At 38.6% G+C, this 21877-nt stretch overlaps 1 protein-coding gene across 7 annotated transcripts in view; it reads left to right on the forward strand.

The window, feature by feature from the left end:
* The window catches only part of ABCC4 (ATP binding cassette subfamily C member 4), a 152919-nt gene that overhangs the window by 51617 nt on the left and 79425 nt on the right, over nucleotides 1-21877 (forward strand). For all 7 annotated transcript variants that reach the window (XM_030476125.1, XM_030476126.1, XM_030476127.1 and 4 more), the window contains exons 17-19: nucleotides 815-852; nucleotides 1202-1302; nucleotides 4589-4735. In XM_030476125.1, the coding sequence (XP_030331985.1) occupies nucleotides 815-852; nucleotides 1202-1302; nucleotides 4589-4735 (286 nt within the window). The remainder of the gene's footprint in view (nucleotides 1-814; nucleotides 853-1201; nucleotides 1303-4588; nucleotides 4736-21877) is intronic.

The following is a 21877-nucleotide window of genomic DNA, read 5'->3' on the forward strand; positions in this document are numbered from 1 at the left end:
TAAAAAAGGAAAATGATTTTGAAACTTACTGAAAGAAGCTGTGAGCTGAGGAAGCTGTGAGAAGATAGCTTATTGCCTTTTTCTCTGTGTCCTGCTGAGAAAGCTTAAAATAATTTCATGGAAATGATTGGTCTTGGCTGTAAAATATATTCTATATATTTAGATGTGTTACTTCCTTTTTGCTTGTCTGTGATTTGAGCCTGTTGGAAAGATAGCTGAGCAAGATCAAATCTCTGCAGTAGACCTCCCAGTACTTTAAATTCACGTGAACAGAGGTGTATTTTGAGATAAATAACCCTGTTACAAGTTTATAGTCACCTCTCGGCACAAAAGGAAGGTGGCAGTAGGAGTTTTTCCCTCCCTCTCTTCTCGCATCCTCCTTCAACCCTCTTTCTGGTAATTACCTCCTGTAAACACAAATTTCTGGACTGGTAACATCAGAAACTTTGTTAATCAAAAAGCATTTTGGAATATCTCTAGTGGTAAATTTAGGAACTGAAAAAAATTAGTTCTTTAATGTGCAATTAACATACATTAGGAAGAGCTACTATATTTTGTTTGCTTAAGTGTAATGCCTTCTCTTAGTTTGCTATCATGTAAGGTAATTTAAGGTAACTTGTTTCTTTGTAGAGGGATCTAATGCACCTTCTAATGTGCTTTGCAAATCGCTGCTGGTCTTGAAAGACTGGATGGCATGCTTTCCTGAATATGTGATGTTTTCCCAGAGAACATAAAAGAATAGCAAGGAAATTGAATTTTCTAATGTTTTTTTCATTTTGTAAAATGATTCTTGTATTTGCTTCTTTTACTCAAGGTGGCATATGTGCTCCAGGACTGGTGGCTTTCTTACTGGTAAGTTGATGAAAAGAACTGGTCAGTCAAATGCTGTTTGTCTAATAAAAATCAGTGTTGTATAGATGGTGTGTGTGTGTGTATGGAACCTGTTTAAGGCAACTTCAGAGTACGCTTGATCTTTTTATGATCCTCACTCATTTTGCGCGGGGGAAAAAAAATTAAACTTCATGCTGAAGTGTAGCGTGTGATTGCTTCTACTCATGGTGTGATGCATGACAGCATCTGCACATGGGAACTTTTGAACTCAAGATTTCAGCAGAGTTGAATCTAGAAACAGTTAAAGGTACTCATGAATATTTGCATCCTGTGATTTGATGATTGTTATCTTCTGTATGCATTTCCACAGGGCAAATCATCAAGAAAAGTTGAATGTCACAACAAATGGAAATAATGGAGTAAATGAGACTGAACATCTAGACCTTAACTTTTATTTGGGAATTTATGCAGGTAATCTTATATGCATGTTTGTGTGTCTGAAGAACTATTTATTATCTGACCTATCATAACAGTTTCGAGAGGTGCGAAGCAATGGCAGTGTGGGGAAGTGTGATTTCTAGCAGTAACTGAGTAATGCCTTAACAGATCAGGAGCCTGAGTCTTGCTTCCTGACTAAATTGGAATAAATAAAAGAAAAATAAAACAGAAGAAATAGGTTGAATGCAGACTCTTAATTTGCTTTGTCTGGATCGTGGGAAGTAAACTAAGAATTGAGCATTCAAAAAGTCAGTCACCGTAAGATTGTGGTTGTTGTCTATACTAATAGGTCATTCGAGCTAAATCTTCAGTCATTATATGGATGGGCAAGAGGGATTAGAAATGGATCTCCATTCTGTGCTGTTCTAAAACGTGGCATGGCTACATTTCTTCTGTCATGCCATGGCGAAAGAACCAGTTTTAAAAAAGCATTCTAGATGGGTATGCAAAGCAGGATGTTAAAAAACATTTCAATATATTCCATGAGGTAGCCATATGCTTCTGAATATCCAGACAAGGGCATTGATCCTTGCATGCAGGCATCCAAACATCTTGAAATACTACTCTGAAATGTAGTAAACATTGGCATAGAAAAAATTATGTGTAGGGAAATATGCTGTCAGACATTGCCGTTTAGCACTTCTGGTGATGTACAGTTTTGTATGGCATGGTAATTTCTTGATGGAGATGTAAATAATAGATCTAAAAAAACAGGTGGAATACCAGAAGAATATGCATTGAATGTATTCAGAAACATTTGTCATGGTAGAGAGATAGGGTAGGTGGAGGATATTTTTGTTTGGTTTTGAGTTTTTTGGGGGGAATCGATGTGATCTAAGTGCTTGACAGAAAACATTGTGCTTGACCTGGGAAGCAACAATTAAGGAGCCAGATAAACTTGGCTCTTATTTTCTCTGTGTAAAGTCTTATTTCATGAGCTGTTCCAGAGGACTGCACAGTATGAATAAGTGTGGCAGACTTGGCTTTCTCTGAACATATAACTTGAAACACATATGGAGAATTTTATCCTTTAAGGCGAGTGTTGTTCTAGATAGCAGAACAGCAAAAGTTACCTTTATATTGCAATGTTCAGATGGCTTAATGACATATTTGCAATAGTTGAACAGATAGCATTGACTTACCAACCCAAAGTTGTAAGTGAATTTGATAAAGTTATGAAAAGATAGTACATTTCCTATCAAGTACGTCATAATCTATCTTACTTTTTTCTATAACCTCTGGAGCTGTATAAAATAATTTAGTATTTTTATTTCTGATTATCAGTGTTTGGAAAAAGAAAAATGTCACAATGGTTAGATTAGCTATTAGGAAGAAATTCTTCACTGTGAGGGTGGTGAGACACTGGCACAGGCTGCCCAGAGATGCTGTGGCTGCCCCATCCCTGGCAGTGTTCAAGGCTAGTTTGGACGGGGCTTTGAGCATCCTGGTCTAGTGGAAGGTGTCCCGGCCTGTGGAAGGGGGGTTGGAACTAGATGGTCTTCAAGTTCCTTTCCAAATCATTCTATGATTCTATGGTTATGTAGTTCCTTAGTTCCTTATAGAACATTCTATAGTTCCTTCCAAGTCCTCGTTGTTTCTAAAAGACAAAGATTTAAAAGAATAAAGTCTCTGTTAATGGGAAGCCCTGTTGGTCAGAACTGAGGTACCAACTCCCCACCTTTTCTATAAAGTGAGCATGCAGAGTCCTTGTCTTTCTCATACTGAGGTGTTAAGCTTGTAAATGGAGAAAACAAAAACCTTCAGCATGAGACAGACTGGATTAAGGACTTGAAAATAGGTCTTATTCCTCCCCCTTTTCCCCAGCCGCTAGGTCTTTTCAAGTGATTTGTTTGGTGACAGTCATGCCAGCAGCTTCCAATGGCTTCCAGGCCTGAGTGAAGTTGTTACAGAAATGTGGGCTTCCCAGGACATGCTCCCTCTCCTCCCATTGCTTCCACAGACTGCCGTTAGGTAGGAGCTCTGCCACAGCCTCCTGCTTAGTACCTTTTCTGCTCCTTTTTTGGATGACTCAGCTTTTCTGTTGGGTACATGTAGTTACTCTTGGAAAAGTTGTTTTCTTCTACGTGGCTCAGAATGCAGCATTCAGGACAAGGCAAACAAGGTCTCGTCCAAGCCATGTGCTTTTTACTTAAAAACTGTGCTGTGCAGAACATGGACAATAAACTGCAAGCAGACAAATGAAATATTGATAACTTTTCTTGTATCCTGGGAGGATACAGCAGTAAGCAGAATGGAATAACGGATTGCCTTAACCACGTCATATAATTTAAAACCTCAGTCTTTCCCGCTGTTACTATAGCTGTACCTGAATTGCATCCAGTTTTAACCTGTCCTGAGAATAGGCAATGTTTTGTGTTGATAGTTAGGGTCTAACATCAGGGTGTCCTCAAGGCCTGAGCATCTGGGCTTGTGGTGGCTATGCTTAGTTTCTGGAGCAGATCACCTGAAGCCTGGAAGCACTGCCAAATGTAAGGTTAACACCTACACTGTTCGCCTTCATTGGCTGAGAATTTGGGCAGCCACATTGGAGATTACACACAGCAAACAGGGCAGCAGCGATCTCATCATTCTTTGTTTCCATCTCTTGCCCTGTAGCACCCCTGTCTTGTAAGTGGAGATGTGCGTAGAAGAAAGACAAACAGTCTGCAGACCAATTCCCTAGAAGGGCTCTATTTCACATGGTGTAAGGGATGCATCTTATACTGTGCTAAGGAAATACACATTATTTAAATGACTTGATGTGGTTTACAAGGGGAAGAATGGCATGAGTGGTTTGGGCTGATTGAGAATAACTCAATGTTGTCTCTGAATACCCATGTATATATTACTTGGTTAATACCTGCTGGAAAATGTTGAATCTTCACAGTGACCTCTGCAAGCCACAATTATACACGGCACTGTGAAAAGAATTTCTTAGCAGAGCTCTTATGCAGAAGGTTTTAAAACAGATTTATTTCATGGTCTAATAGACATTTCCTACATTTCTATAAAGTACCAATTCTTTCAAACTGAAAAAGAGAAATTGTTTCAATCAATGATGTGATAGTAACCGAAGCTAGGGACAAATATAAGATATATGTGTTCTCTGTTCGGTCTGAGTCCCTAGGCTTAAGTGTGGATTCTTGCTATATACAGAAGTTGTCAAAATTTGGTTTTACTTCAGGGTTTTTTTAAATTCTTTTCCTTGTGAAAGATCTACATCTTTATGCATGCTCTGTCCATGTTTTTTTAATTTCAGGTTTAACGATGGCTACAATACTGTTTGGCATAATAAGAAGTCTTCTGGTGTTTCAGGTTCTTGTTAATTCTGGTCAGACCTTGCACAACAAAATGTTTCAATCCATTTTGAGAGCTCCTGTCTTGTTCTTTGACAGAAATCCTATAGGTAAGTATAATAGTAAAAAATCCCTGAACATTTAATGTACCTCTTTGATACATTAACTATACTGTTTCTGGGCAATTATTTTCTTATACTATTTTTACACATTCGTGGATTGTTTTTTTTTTTTTACTTCTTTTACTTAAAATCTTTAAATTTAACAGTGTGGTCTTTTTAAAAGTCAGAATGTTGGCTGCTTGCTGGTGGTTGATCTTACCTCTTCAGATGCAGCCTACAGAAAAATGTATTACCTCTGGCTTTGGTGTTGTACATTGACCTGCTAGTTGCATTGCTGCTCTGATTGAGTTACACGGACGTGTCTTCCATATGCTGAATGTATATGCGTGTGTGGGGAGGCCTTTCTTGTTTTTTTCCTTCAAAGCCTGACCCCAACATTATTTCCCCTTTTAAAAAATAGTTGCAAGCATGTGTGCTAATTCAGTTTATAGAAACTGTGTAGCTTCCAGAATGCACAGAAACATGAAACATGCAAGTTAAAACTGTAATCCAGATCCTTATGTTCTTCAAAAGAAACAAGAGAGAAGCTGGAGCAGACTGAAGAGAGTGGGGAGGTGGGGTGGTACTGATTTACTAGCTAGTCGTACGTGAGAAACAGAAATCTGGTGGTTTACACTCCCTTGAAGAAAAGGAACATAGGCTTGTTCTCATAGTTCCAGAAGCCATTGAATGATCGTAAGATCATACAGTGTTTAATGATTGTAAGATGATATAGGGATGGCTTTATCGTTCAAAGAAATTAGTAGTATTTTCAGGGAAAAAGTACTCATGGAGAAAAGATTCATGTCTGTAATATGATGAATGAAACATGTACGATTTACCCTTAAAAAAACCTTGAAGAATCTACACCTGCAGAAGTTTAAAGCTGTGTTACATGGTCTACTTGTACTGTGCGTCTGATGCAATGTAAATTCAAGGCCACTGCAAAGCATTAGAAGTGAAGCCATAAGCTCAGGAGACAGGTTAGTGAAGAGCTAGTGAGAGCACATGCATCAGAAGAAATCGTGGTACTGATGGCATTTGTTGTCAGATAGGCAGGGATTTTCCTCTTCTCTCCTTTTTTTTGTGGGTGCATGTGCAGCATATGCCGTAACTGTATTTTTGAGGGAATACATCATCACCTTGTAAGAATGCCCATAAATCTGGCTCATCATAACAAACTAAGAATTGCAGAGTAAACATCAGGGGCAATGTGGAGTAATAAATAGTAGCTTGCTTTGTAACATACTGTGAAGCTCAAATTAGCAGTGCTTTCTGAAAGTAACATTCATAAAACCTGCCTGTCGCTGGTATTCATATGCTGTTGTCACTTACAGATGTGTGTTTCTGTTTATCAGCAGATATGTTATAATACAAGATTAACTTCAGTGTGCATATATTTGTTGCCCTTCATCTTTCTTTTGATCATGGTAGCATGCAAAGGTACTGCTGTTCTGATCTATACATCTTTTGAAAAAGGGAAAAAGAAAAGGGAAAAGATGACATGTGAGATCATGGTCTTGTTCAGCACTGCAGCATGTAGCAGTTTTGAAATTCTGGTTTTAATATCTGTGTTTCATTGCCTGAATTACACATGGTTTTACTGTGCATTTATCTTTTCGAACTTCAGATGCTATTTTCTTTTTCATTGGGGTGAGATTTTTTTAAGTAGAAGTATTTTTTTTTTTCCCTGTCTTTATTTGATATGCCTTAGTATGAACGACGTACGAAAAAGAAACTGAAATTATTAAAGACTCTTTTTTTCTTGGGTTGTGTTTGTAATAGCCAAGCCAAAATATTAGTTGTTATATCCCATGTTTAGCAAAGCTGGCATGGCAGTATCAGATCATTTAAGCATCCAGTGTGTTCTCAATATTTGCATGAGGTCTCTCAGACATTAGCAGAAGCAGTTGCTGAACTGACTTCTGCTGTTTTATTTACCCCAAAGTAATCAGCAATTAAAAAATGCCACGGCCAGTATTTTGAACACACAGTGTTCCATGTTCCAAAGTTGAGGAAGGAAACTTAAATAAATAGACATCCCAAGCTCTCAATAGTTCTTAATGGGGAAACAGACTAATGAGCAGCATCAGGGAGTCGACATTAGGAAATGGAAATACGTGGTGAATCATGACATGTCTGTCAGCTCCCCACAGTGCAGATCCAATCAGTCGTGGTGAATAAATGAGATGACTTATTTCTAAAAAAATTATGCTTTGTGAATCAGTTTAGGCATGAGCCCAAGATCTCTCTTAACAGATTACATTAGCAATATATAGGGAGGAGAGGGTTGTAAAAGGAATAGTAACGAGCATTTTGCCCACATTATAGAAGAATTTGAATGTATTTTTGGAACCTGGATTACAGAGAAGAGGACTGTGTGGACCCCTCTCATTTCTCCCTTCCCACCCTAAAATATTTGTATGTCCACAGATTTCAGCTTTCTATACTTTGGCACAGGTCTAGAAATAATTAGGTGTTACAACTCTGTTTTGCATTGGAAGAACCTTATTAATAAATGACTGTCTCTTAAGCACTTAACCCTATAGATCTGATAATCCTAAGTGACTAAAGCTTACTGTGTCATCCAGCATTCAAAAAGAATGATCAGATATTTATGACTGAAATTCAAATTTATCAGCAGACATCTACACTGTGTCACTTAAATGGCTGTAGTGAAAGCTAGATGGGAAATTACAGATGAAGTGGTTGTATTTTGGCTTTATCATATCTGACTTGTCTGCGTTTGTGACAGAACTTGTTTATTTTTTGGAGCGAAGAATCTGACTCTCTTAAAACTTCCTTTGCTCTTCTATCCATATCCCAGTAAGAGAATTGCATGCATATCAAGGTATCTGTAAGGAGGAAAACGTGGCCGTTTTCTACTTCATAGTGAATGCTTTATGTATTCCTTTTCATGTGTCACTTGCAGCAATAAAGGAGTTGATTCCTGTGCATGTCTAGCACAAGAGGGCAGCATGATCTGTTTTATCCCAGTCTAACATTACAACAGCTTGTTAGAAGGATAAAAAAATTTATCTGTTGTGTTTTTAGAGGTGATATTTGAGAAGTGAATTTTCAACCTCTCCATCGAGCAATAGTAATGTGGTTCTGTTCAGTTGTCCGCTATCTGCATGTATAATATTTTCTCTTGATCTTTTTACATAGTAAGCTTTTCAGCTTCATGATGTTGAGTTCGGGAACTTTGTTGGCTTTGCAATTAGGGTTACCTGATTTTTGGCCAGCATAGAGTCTGATGCTTTGGTCCTGTCAAGGAGACCTTCTCCCGTTATTATTGCTTTTAATTTCTTTTTCAAGATGTTGTAACATTTCAAAACAAATTTGATAGAAAGCTAGATAAAAGGGACCAGGACTGCAGCAGCAATGACTTGAATTGGGAGTTCCCTCTTTTGAAATTAGTTTCTTATTGATAGTTTAGGAGATCCTAGTTTTGACAAGCTTCAGGATTTGATTCAAGATTACTTGCTTAGCTTCTAAATGAATTGTTCTTTTCTGGGATTTGGAGACAGATTTCTTAGAGAAGGGATGCTAATGTGTAACTGCATCACTTTCAGTAATGGTAGTTTTAGTGGAGATTGTGTGTAATTTTGAATTGCATTGAGTTTAGGAAACTGATCCCTGCTGCTGCTGTGCTGCTAGGTGCTGTGAGAGTGAATGAATGAGATGCATTAATTTGTTCAGTTAAAATAGGAATCTCTTCCCCCTCCAGAGATCTGTCTAAAATTCAAATTGAACCAGAACCACTACAGAAATGCATATGAAAATCTAACTTCTCTTTTTTTGTATCTCTCCAAACTCTTGGTTCTGACAGTTCATAGAAGGAGGAGATATATTTTGGCAGACATGACAGCATTTCTGGCCTTCCTGGAAACAGAAAGCACTGAATTGTGTCATGGTTGTCCTCTATCTGTTAAAGTAGCAGATTTTTTTGTTTTTCCCCACAAATGCTTTGTGGAAGCATTAAATAAATATTGATCTCTTTGGGTGTTTACCTAGATTTTGAGATTTGACCAGGTCATAAGGAGAAATATTTTCCTGTTTTGGCAGCCAGTAATGACATGCTGAACTGATAGCTAATAGCAGCACATAAAAGCAAACTCCAAATACTAAAAGATAAAAATGTGAAAGAAAGCTGTTGTTATAATGAAGAGTTTGTTTTTCTTTAAGGCATAAGGATTTTAATTATGGTGTTCATAAATCAAGTGTTGAAATGCCTCTAATTTGACAGAGAAAGTTTCTTTATAGGATTAAAAGCATGTTCATCAATGCACAAGTGCCTATCTGCATTTCATCTGACAGAAGCATCAAATGGGCGATGTTGTTAAAGTGTTTAAAACGTATAATATTTGCAACAAATATGATATTTCAGCAGTCTGAAAATTACAATGCTGATAATGAGGTTGTTAAATTATACTCTATCAGTTGGATAGTGAAACTGCTCTAGTTAGTGTACATTAATGTATGCTTGTTCACACAAGTGATTCTGCTGAACAAGTAGCATGTTTAAACAAGAAATACTGGTCTTAAACCCTGTGATTTACAGTAGGTGGTGTTTTGGCATATCATGCAGTTAACAAGGCAAAGCTTCATGTTAAAATATTTCGTTTGTAGTCTCATTCATCACTGATATAAATATTCAGTAGCGATGCCAGAAAATGTATTGTATTCCTATTTGACTCAATGACTCAATTGCTTGCCTTTTTTTTTCTTTTTCTGAAACAAGATCTGTGCTCTGTTTCTGATGAAGTTTTCAGATATTTCCTTGTGGTCAAGATGAATTCTGCAGGACTGTGGAAAACTATACCAGCTCTTTTGACAGCTTTCATGTTCTCTTAAGCTAATACAAGAAAATATGTTGTCCTTAAAGCAGCAGAGGCTTTGTTTTTGGCTCTCTGTGCCAAGCTCTAAAGCACATTCACGTGTGTGCAGGTTTGTTAGTTTGTGTTGAAAAGAAGTCCCTATAGGACAGCCTTTTGTTATAAAATAAAAACACACATTCTCTCTTCCGTGTTGGTAATCACTTGCATTTGTTGTTATTAAGATGGCAACACAATAGATTCCATCAATCATCAAGATCCTTAACAACTGCACAACGTTGTAAATATTATGTTTGGGTGTTTGAGTGGAACAGCTCGTCACTGAAGTAGGTGTGGTAATTAAAACCTGTTAGGTTGCCACATGCGTTAAAAAAAAAAAACACCCCAAACAAAACCAGCTTTAATGTTTTTTCATGTAACAATGGCGATATGTACCTTAAACCTTATCAGGGTGTGATTATTAAATGATATTTTGTGGGAGTTGCTCATTTACTGTTCATATTATCATGGCTTTTGTTAAGAGTTTAAATAGTCTTATGCTTCCACGTGTTTTATCACCATTATAATTCTGTCAGGAACCTTATAAAGTTGATTGCTATAGGAGTAGTCTTTAAAGTTAGTAAATAGTACTCCAGAGTTATGTTTACGTTTATTAACTATTAGCATAACTCAATTCAACTCTATCCTATTTTTCTCTGCAATAACAATGGAATGAAACTTGGCCGTGAACTGATGAGACAAGCCTATTACATTTTCAGTTCACCGAGTCAGTGCTCACTCTATTTACGCTTAATACGTGAGATAAAATTAAAAGGTTTACGGAAAGGCTGTTTGTAGGAGGGGATAGGATATTATTTGATAGGGAAATAGCGCGAAGCTTGTACTGACAACCACTTCCAAGTGCAGCCTCCTGCTTTCCCCGCACAAGATTTCACATCCCTTGACAGAGATTTTCTATCTCCTTCACATTAAGATCCCCTGGTGGGGAAAACGGCCTGCTGTGAAACTCATTTCTGACCATATGCTGACCTGCCCAGATACTGCAAAGTCTAGTTTATTCATTTGCTAAAGCCGCTGCAGAGAGAGCTGCTCTCACCCCACCTCAGCCAAGCAAAAGGGAGGCACAGAGGAGTTGACCAAGACAGAGAAAACTGATTAAAAGTACGGGCTTTAGAAGATTGCACAGAGGCTGTTCAGAGAGGCATATCCTTCCTTCAAGTGTAGAGGGAAAGTAAAAATGGAGTTATGTTTTAGTCTCGCATAGGTGGCAGACTTATTTTGGTGAGATTTGTGGAGGAAGGAGGAAGGAAATGTTGGTTGGAGACATTGAAAACAGAGGGAGAGACTGCAATAATATAAATGGAAAAACTGCAAGGGGCTTAAAAGAGGGCCTAGCTGAGGTGATGCAGCTGCAAATAAGCTTTTGGAGATAATCCAAAATGGAAGAGTTTTTTGGTTTTGATAATAACTGTTTTAAATATATAGGGTTGGGGGGTCTTCTGCTGTTTTTAATCTGCTTAAAAATTACTGTATGCTTTAGTGACTGTTGTGCATAGTTGAGGGTTGGAGGCACCACATGGATAGGACCTCCTCTCTTCCTGTTCATGGATTCCTGTTCTGAGTGGAAAATGAGCATTTTTGAGAAATGCGGAAAAACTTAATCAAAATCCCACTTTTATTCCACCTTGGAACAAGGCAGAAGCATTTCTACAAGAAATATTTTGGGGAAGAGCAGGGCAGGGGCAATGAATAGCCAGGTGGTGAGAGCATGTATGTGGAACATGGGGAAGGCAGCCCACATCTTCTCCCTCTCTAATTTATATGGGCTTTGAACATGTGGCTCCCGCATCCCAGGTGAAAGCCTTACACATCAGGCTCTTGGCTCCTTTGGGCCCTTCCCTGTGCCATAACCTTTCATTGCTGTCTCTTCTGGACACACAGACACAGTTAGACCATTGGTGTTTGCAGAAAAAACTGCCCATTTTGGTGGTTTTGTGGGGTTTTTTTTAGTCTGAATGGCTGTAAATGAAAACAAAATGAATACTATCACAGTGCAAACTCATTTCATTAGCACTGTTCTGCTTTATACTGCACAGAAATCTTTCTCCCAGATGATCCTAGGTAATTTGTACTGCAGCATCTGGGTGAATTAATTAGTCTTTTTATTTTATTTATTTTTTTAATTTTCATTTTTTTTTTTAGATTGCCAGCATCTTGCAGATTATGCAACAACTGAAGATTAGTTTGGGGCTGTGGTGATCTTGGAGAATGTTTGGAAACAAAAGGCACTTCTCGATCCAAAATTAAAATTTTAGTGTAGAAAAGAATGGATGTTGTATGTGAGTCTGCCTGTTCTGGCAATCCAGAATGAAAACCAAAATAATAGAAATCAACAGTTAGGGAAGTGGAGGTATTGAATGGAGCTCGACTTCAGTGTTCCGCTCAGTTTAAAAAATACAAACTCTCTTGGGTTAATTACTAAGTTATTTGTGAATAGTACAACATTACTTGCTTGCTTCCACCCTGTTTTCCCCAGGTGTTCTGGTTTGGGTTTTTCTTGTCAGAATCAGTAGTTATTTTGGTAAATGCTTTCAGGTTTTGATTTCTGCTGTCATTTTATGCAAGACAGTGTTACATTTGGAGGAGGCAGCATTATGACAAACTGCATATGTTGACAGCTACCAGTTTTAAGAGAGCTTTACGAAGTGCTTTAAAATAGCATCAAGCATATAAAGAACGCTTTTCTTTACTAGTTACTGGACAATAGTCCTGTAATTTTAGTAGGAGTATGTAATAGACGTTAATTATTACTTGTGGCAATACCAGCCTTGAGGTAGGTAGCTTGAAACTGGAAACTGCAGGTTCGTGGAGGTTTGTTTTAATGATCATTTAAATGATATTGTTGAGAGCGTTTGCCACAGCTTTTGATTGCAGCTTGAACAGAGTGTTTAATTGTGGTGGTCCCCAGTGGCAGGTTGTGGAGTGAGGAGGTTTCTGAAATGTCTGGGGAAGCTGAGGCTGCTTTAGCTGTTAGTCACCTAATGCTGGATAGAAAATTGTATTACAGAGCCAGCATGCAAAGCAAGCTGACTGGTGTATGGGAGAAGGGTGTCAAAGTCTTCATTCGCCACTGTTTGGTTTGGAGTAGCAGTGTATTGTATACCAAGAAGGTGGTTTTGGTTTTGATGGACTTTTCACTGCTATAAAAAACTCATGAACAACTACTTGCCTGCTTGTTTTCTAGTTGTAGCATCCCCTCATCCTTCCTTATTTGCTAGTTAAAAACAGAACATAGGATTCACTAATACTCCTCAAATCTTGAGCTTTTATTACATGCTACTTTTGCAACATTTATGACATTCATAAGTTCAAAGGAAGTTTAAGCTCCTCATAAGTTCATGGGTTTTGTGTTCTCCGCCATGGTCCTTGTCAGTTTTCACTCACTGTGTACCTGAATTTATCTTCTGCTTTCTGGGTTTGGGAATGCTACTTTTCCATTTCTCCCAACCCCTTTACCCTGTCTTCTGCACACATCCTGCCCTTTTTCAAGCATAAATCTTCAATTGCCTGTGTTAATATTGGGGCACAGAGTGCAGAATAATCTGAAAGTTCATGGAAAACTGAGAAGGTGAAGATCTGGATCATAGAAATCACTGCTGGCAATTATAAGGTATAATAGATGGAGGATAGATGGCTTAACTCTTTTCTTCCTCAGTTGTGTTTTTATCAGATGTCATGAGATCTCTGTGTGTGTGTGTGTGTGGTAAACCTGTTTTTTCTCAATGAAGTTATTGTCTGTTTAATATGCAAATGATGCAATGCAGAATATTGCTAATTCGTGCGTAGGCAACAAAAGCCCTCTGCTTTGTGGTAAGCTTTCCTTCATTGGGAATACATGTTCCTTTGTCCCTGCATGTATTAATTTCACAGCATAATTTCATGTTCTTCAGCTTGCATGTTCACAACCCAAAATAGATACAGACCCAATTCAGTCTAAATTTTCAGATAGATTTCCTACATCTGTTTTTAAGATGTCATGAGTAATTTCTCATACAGGAATACTGTTCCTGCCCCATCCTTTCTAGGACATGCCCAGAGGACAGTAAGTGATTAGATGCTGAGGCATTTGCTCTGTGTTGTTTTTTTTTCCCCCTCTCTCCTTTTTAATGTGAACATTTAAAGCTGTAAATAAACTTTATACTATCTCATTCATCTCTTCTTCCACTGCACTTATTTTATGTTTATAATCTGTCATGCTAGTGTTTAGAGAGAAGGTGGTGAGTGTCTGTCTTCACTTAGCAAGATTTGGTTTAGAATGTGAAATGTTTTATATGCAGTGATCTTCTCATTACATTGGATAATGAGCAGTTTCAGAAGTACCATTGCTGTCTATCACTGATGTTTGCTTTCTCTTCCCTCTCACTGAAATAGGGGAATATATCCTTGATGCTAGGCAACTTAATGAAAAATCTTCTATTTTTGTTATGATCTGTAAACATGAGTAAATCTGTGCATTGCCTAATGAGATAGGAGCTGAACTTTCTTTCAGTTTACAGAAGGAGAAATTAAAAGCAAACTCAAGTGCTGGGGTTCCCAGGCCTGTTCAGATCAGATTTGCTGTATGGCACTTACTTGATTAAGTTATTGTAAAGTATGAAGTGCAAACGGCATCTTTGTTATAGTAAGATTATCCTTTCAGTAATAGAGTCTAAGGGTTCAGTGAGTAAAATAAACCATTTTCTGGCATAAAATAATAGAACTCCTTCAAATCCATTATTGTTTCTATTTTGTAGCCATTTAGAATTCCACTTTGAAGAGTATGTATATTAAGGAATGGCCAAGCAAAGAAGGGTATTCACAAAGGTTAACATTAGCCTGGGTTTACCAGGTACATGATAAGAGAGGAAGGCTCTTCCAGGGCATTACTGAGAGCACAATGTTAGGCTTTTGCTCTTAAGTTTCATTGGAGAAGACCTGTCTTTCCTACCAGCTACAGTGTGGAAGTTCAGGGTACCTAGCTGTTCATGTAATTAAGCATGGGTATCTTAAAATCTTTAGTATTCTGAATTTACCACTATATTAAAGAGGAATGAACCATGGTTTTAATACATATTTTTACATATACAAAAACACACACGCATATAGCAGAAGATCAGGTTTGAGACCATCAAAGGAACCTGAAGATGGACAAGTCCATGGGACCTGATGAGATGCATCCATGCTCCTGAGGGAAGTGGTGGATGAAGTGGCTAAGCCACTGTCCATCATATTTGAGAAGTGATGAAGTCCAGTGAAGAAACATAACCCTCATTTTTTAAAAAGGGAAAGAAGTAAGACCTGGGTAACTACAGGCCAGTCAGTGCCACCTTGTTGCCTGGCAAGATCATGGAGCAGATCCTCCTAGAAACTGTGCTAAGGCACATAGAAAATAAGGAGGTGATTGGTGACGGCCAACATGGCTTCACTAAACACAAATCATGCCTGACAAATTTGGTGGCCTTATATGTCAGGGTTACAGCTGTGGTAGACAAGGGAAGACTGACAGATGCCATCTACCAGGACTTGTGCAAGGCATTTGACACTGTCCTGCATGATATCCGTGTCTGGAGAGGCATGGATTTGATGGGTGGACCACTTGGTGGGTAAGGAATCTGTTGGATGGTTGCACTTAAAGAGTTGTGGTCAAAGGCTTGACATCCAAATGGAGACCAGTGACAAGTGGTGTTCCTCAGAGGTTGGTATTGGGACCAGTGCTGTCTTTGTCTGTGACATGGACAGTGAGATGGAGTGTGCCCTCAGCAAGTCTGCCAACAACAACAAGCTGAGCAGTACGGTCAACACGCTGGAGGGAACGGATGCGATCCACAGGGACCTTGGCAGGCTTGAGGAGTGGGCCTGTGTGAACCTCATGAACTTCAGCAAGGCTAAGTGCAAGGTCCTGAGTGTGGGTCACAGCAATCCCATGCACAGGTACAGGCTGGACAGAGAGTGGATTGAGAGCAGCCCTGAGCAGAGGGACTCGGGGATGTTGGTTGATGAGAAGCTCGTCATGACCAGGCAGCATGCACTTGCAGCCTAGAAAGACAACCGCATGCTGGGCTGCATCAAAGAAATTGTGACCAGCAGGTTGAGGGAGGGGATTCTCCACCGCTGCTCTGCTCTGGCGAGATCCCACCTGCAGTCCTGTGTCCAGCTCTGGAGCCCCAAACATAAGGATGTGGACCTGTTGGAGCAAGTGTAGAGGAGGGCCATGAAGATGATCAGAGGGCTAGAGCACCTCTCCGATGAAGACAAGCTGAGAGATCTGGTGGTGTTCAGCCTGGAGAAGAGCAGACTCCAGGGACACCTTACAGCAGCCTTCCAGTACCTGAAGGAGCCTACAAGAAATCTGGAGAGGGACTTTTTACAAGGACATATAGTGATAGGACAATGGGTAATGACTTTAAACTAAAGGAGGGTAGATTTAGATTAGATACTGGAAAGAAGTTCTTTACTGTGAGGGTGCTGAGACACTGGCATAGGGTGCCCAGAGCAGCTGTGGCTGCCCCATCCCTGGCAGTGTTCAAGGCCAGGTTGGACGGGGCTCTGAGCAACCTGGTCTAGTGGGAGGTGTTCCTGCCTGTGGCAGGGGCATTAGAAATAGATGATCTTTTAGGTCCCTTCCAACCCAAACCATCCTATGTATTATTCTTTTATTCTTTTATTCTTTTCTATTCTATGATATAAAAATATATACTAAAATACATATATATATTTGTAAACTCAATATGCTTTGCCAGCTGTTAGTATAATGCTGCTTTCTTTTTTCCGTTCCTTCATTCCCCAGTCTTCTCTTAGAAGAACAATTCTGCCGCCCCCCAGTCTCAACAACTGGCTAGAACTAAACAACTACTGTTAGCCTTCCAGAATATTTCTGGTATTTCCTGACTAAAAAATGGTAAAAGGGTTTAAGGAAGAGTTAGTAAGCAGTTACCTTTAGTGAGCTAATGTTCCTCTACCCTTGGAGAAAAAAGTACTTGATGCTTATTTAGGACAAAAAATATCTGCGGAAACCTCTGCAGGTTGAAAGCACCAGAACTGTGAAATATAGATGGTTTTAGCTTTAGAATCTTTTTTTCTATTGAACTGACAACATAGAGGGAACATTTTGTCCCCAGTATTTTCAACAGAAAACTAGTTTCAGTAGACTTATTCTAATATTAAGAAATCTTATCTAAGAAGTGCTTTGAAAATAAAACCAAATTGCAGACAAAAAAAGTGCCTTGAGCTTTTTTGTAAAGCTGACAAGTTTTAATATTCCAAATATCTAGTGACAATGATCTTTTTTCATAATCAAGCTTCAAGTATGGTTTAATATTGAATTCAAAGCCATTCACTAAATGGCACTTACATTTAAGCTCCTAAAAATCCCCAACAGAAAAATGGGAAAAACAGTCCAAACTTTTTTTTTTTTTTTAATGGAGATAAGAAAAAATAAACTCTGCTGCACCTCAGTTTAATAACCAGTGTTGCTCAGTCACTACCGAAGGCTTAAGAAGCAGTGTTTAGAAGTGATTGTTCAGAAATAAGTGTTTCTCAAAGATTATGAGGGCTTATACAGATGATTTTGTTCATCTGCTGAGTGTTTGAGTTTAGAAATGTCCTATCATCTGACACTTTCCAGAAATGTTTGCTTAAAAACCAGAAACATTCCTGTGAAAAAACAGAATTTCATTAATTGTTTTCCCATCTTAGCCATGCAATAAAGCATATTATTATGTACTTTCAATAGAGACATGAACAGTTTGTGAAATGCAAAATCCCAAGTTTCTGAAGTGATCTGTTTTCAGCTTAAAATATAGTGCTGTGAGCACTGCTTAATTTGCTAATACCTTTGCACTCTGCTTCTGTTGTTTGTGCTTCTCATGAGATACAAGTCGTTCAAATGCTTCCTGACTGCTTTTTATTAATTGTAAAGTAGGCATGGAGGAGATTTGTATAGAAATCTTAGGTATTTTTCAATTAAATGGGCAGAAGAAGAACAAGTTAGTATTACAGTTCCTGGAAAAACAGAAAAATATATTCTATCTTTGACTCCATGAAGAGGAAATACAAGAATATTACCACAGCCAGTGACCTCCAGCACTAGAATAGAGTAGAATTTGCCGACTTCTTTGGGTTGTATCTGAATTACTACAAAGTAAATGTGATTACTTTTAGCATGCAAGAAAAAGGCTTAAAAGGCCCTTTGCACCCCTTATGTTTGGTGTACAGCAGTGATTAATACTTGTCTTCCATGTCATCTTTAAAGGGATGGTGGTTCCTCATAATGGAGTTTTACCATCAGGATAGAGAAAGTATGCTGTTGGTGCAAGAGGAAGTGTGATGGATAACGTTTGCTTCTTAGACCAAGCTCGCTTCTTGCTATGTGCCTTTCTGCTGTAATACCAAAGCAATTCAGAGAGGAAGCAGAGGAAGGCAGGCAGTTATTTTAATTAGTGACTCTAGACTACCGTCAAAGGCTCAGATACTTCGATCTAATTCAGTCTTCTGATTTTCTGTTGATTCTTTCCAATGCTTCAGATTTACTCAGACAAAAGCCTCTTTCTTCACAATTGTCAAATTTCATTGAATCTCAAGTCTTAGTGATAGAGCTTAATTGTCAGCAAAATAAGTCTTGGTTTCTGTAAATTGTTTGATCCTCAGTTGGTTTAGAAGTGACAATATACTTTCTTTTACAGGGTTTAGATATTGTTTCCATGTGGCATATGGAGCAAAGCTGGACCTACTAAAGAAATTATTTCAGTTGTTTTCTGTCAGGAGGGCTTAGACAAAGAGCTTAGTCTCAGATCCTTTAAAGTTCAAGCATCTGCCACTAGGGGCAAAAATTATTTTCCTGTAGGCATTCATCTTTTATTGTAGATTTACTGTGCTGCTTCACTTGGTTGATAATCTAATTTAAACCTCAGAGATGAGTCATACCTCCTCAATGGGATTCACAGCTATCTTAAATTCTCTGATGTCAGAACTTTTCAGTTCTTCCAGGATCTCTTTTCTGAACTTAATGGTCCTTTGGGTGTCTGAATGCACTAAGGAGGAACAAATGTGACGCATGCAAGTAGTGACACTTCAGTGGTACGGTTTTACAGCATACCTCAGGGTTTTTTTCAATATTTATTTGGGTTTCTAGTTCAGGTAATTTGTGATGTCTTGACTTAGTTTAGGTTCTGATTGTACATGGATCATATGCTGTAGTAGAGACTTTTGTTTTGTAGGACCAGCATTTTCTATACCAACTGTGATATGACAGCTTTCCAGAAAAACACATTTCAGTCTCCTTTCTTTGGAAAAACCAACCAACCAACAACCAACCAACCCCCCAACTGTCCAGAGGGTTCTGCAAGACATTAGGGTGATCCAAACACTTAAGCTTGTTCGTGATGTCTTCCTGAAAGTATGACCGCTGTATGGCTGACCACTAAGAACTTCAGGGATTGAACGTTCGCAGTTGGAATGTGAATTGCTATTTAAGGACTTCCTCTTCAGAGTCAGTCAAGGACAAAACAGACATACAAAAAGTTAAGAGGCGTTGTAAATACCATTCAGCTGTGATGAAAAGTTTATTGGATGCTTTTCATATGCATTTGAAAGTTAAGCTAAATTTTGAATACCATCAGAGCCAACATTTGTTCTCTAAATATTATAATTAAATATCTACAATGCTAACTTGTTACTAATTAATACTCAGTAATATTAATAGTGGTTGGGCTATTGACACAATTTTGCCTTCTATGGGTTTTTTTTGATTGAAGTTATACTTTTGGTTTGTGTGTTTTAACAGGGTACCCACAAATTGATCCAGAATCAAGTTCTGTGCTCAGGTTGTTCTGCAAAGAGGGAAGGAAAACCACAATTTTCCCTCATTTGATTTCATTATTATATGTGTATTTTTCCATTTTAATCCTGAATCCTGTCTTATCAGAGATTTGGTTAATGCCTTTTTTCATGCACAATAATGGCAAAGCAGTTGTTTTGAAATAGCCTTTCCCAAAGCATCTGGGATCAGATTATGATCCATGATTATTTGCAAAATTTGGAGTGTTTATTCCAAAATATCAATTGTGCTTTAGAACCATGAGAGGATTTTATAGATGTCTATGTATTGGATACGGATACCTGAAAGATAGGTATTTTTGTCATGGGCTTGGCATTGCTCTTCTAGTTGTCCAGTTCCTTGCAGTCCTGGAACTTCTTTCATTCTAATGTGCCTGATGTAGTTTTAGCAGAGAAGCTGCTGGTTAGAAAAAAAAAACAAAACCAAACAAAACCAATCAAACAACACCCTCCCCCCCAAAAAAAACCAAAACCAACCAACCAAAAAAGTCAAAAAACCCCAATCCCCCCAAAAAACCCCCCAAAAACCTCAAAAACGACAAAACCAAAAAAACCCCAAAACCAAACCCAAAATTGTGTTGAAAAATGGATGTCAGAGAAAAAAATGAATGCACAAAATGGTGAACTAATGAGACTTAAAGATGGACGTGTTTATTTTGAAGGAAGAAAGGAAACTTACTGAGAATTCCTCTACCTGAAACTAACAGCTCTTGTGAAGTCTTGAGACCCTGTGTGAATGAAATTAAGCAAACTAATTAGAGTATATATACTTCTCTAAAGACTAACTGGAGACCCAACTGGCTGTTGCCCCTGCAGTTCTGTAGTTAGTGGAGTGAAATATGCTCCTATAAGAGCAGTTTAAAGCAAGGAGTAACTAAAATCCTCTGAATTGTTCTCTAAAGGCATGTCTCAATATATAGTAAGTCTTGCCTCATCTGTCTTAAGTATAATCTTGTGAACAACTTGTATCAAATACTTAAGGCTATGCAGTATGTCCTGGGTGCACTTTGCCATCTCCCATCAGGTGACAGTGGCCTTTTGGCTTGCACGGTTTTAATCTGGGAAATATTTCAGAATGTGATCTCTCATTTGCTGTAAGGCTTTCCCACGTTTTTCAGTATAAAACACCCTTCCTGTGGCCTTTATGGCTCATGTGTAGTTACTGTAATTCCCCTGTGTGGCTCTTCTTGTATCTCTGTGTTTCCAAAACATTAATTCAGACACTCTTCTAGTTTAAGTTTTGCAGCCACCTTTTATTCACCTTCTGTTCTCACTTGCTTTGTCCCAAACTCTTGAACGCTTCCCAGCCTATGCCTCGCAATGTAAGGCTTCATATCTTGATTGTGTGTGCAATGACATTCTCTCCTCTTTTTCAAGTGTGCTTATTTGTATCTAGAACTTGTGCGGTTCCATGGTGAAAGGGAATGAAAGAAGCAATGTCGAACGAAGAGGGAGGAGAGGAAACAGGGAACGGATATGCAGTGAATGAATCAGAGGGTGAAGGAGAGGGCACGTGCAAGCAGCCAGTTTGCACAGGGCAAAAATTCAAGTCAGTATGTACAAAGCTCTCTCGATATCCAAACATCCCAAGTTTGGCAACTTCTGTGACTGTTTCTGCAAGCTAGCCTTTTGGCAGTTCTTTTCTTGCAACTCCTCCCGTGGGCCAGGTGGAGAAGAGGCTTTTTCTTATCTTATGACCCTAGTATACTTTGAGGTAGTCTACCAGAAGGTGTTGAAAGGAGTGTGGCTTCATTTGAGCATTAGCCCTTTTCCTATGCAAAGCTTTTACTATTTCTGCACCTGGTAACCGGAGCTGTTGGCACATTCCTGTGTTTTTTCCTCCCTCCATCATCATTTTGCCGCTTTATCTTTCATGCTTACATCTTTGTAACTTCCTGCTCTCTGTTCAGCAAAATTCATCCACAAGCTGGCTCTTCCTCATCTTAAAATCATCTCTCAAGATACGCCAGTATCACTGTAACCACAGTATAACTATACACTGTCAGTAGTTAGACATATGGGTGGAGAAACTCATTAATTCTGTGACCTCTTTGTTTTCCTGTACTCAAAAAAAAAAAGGCAAAAAGGCACACATCTTGTCCTGCAACTTTCTGTTCCAACTTACTGCTATGTCTTCCTTTGGCTCATTGTTCCTTTTATAGTCAGTTGTGCTGGTTTCTCTTAACTGACACAACAAACACTTCAGGGCAGAGCATGCTGCTAGCTACGTGATGGTACAGCGTGCATCCTAGTGAGGCTCTGCCTCACACTTCAGATATATTAATCCTCTTTGGGGTGTTTCTGTCATGAAAATAACAAATAGCAGTGTTCTCAGGAGTACCTGGTTGTGGGCACCACTTTTCTATTTTTGCCTATTTATTTATTTAGGAGTTCATAGTGCTGGACAGCTGTAAATCAGAGCTTCACAGTGAAGTCTGTC

The sequence above is a fragment of the Strigops habroptila genome, chromosome 2 (assembly GCF_004027225.2).
Source record: "Strigops habroptila isolate Jane chromosome 2, bStrHab1.2.pri, whole genome shotgun sequence".
NCBI lineage: Eukaryota > Metazoa > Chordata > Aves > Psittaciformes > Psittacidae > Strigops > Strigops habroptila.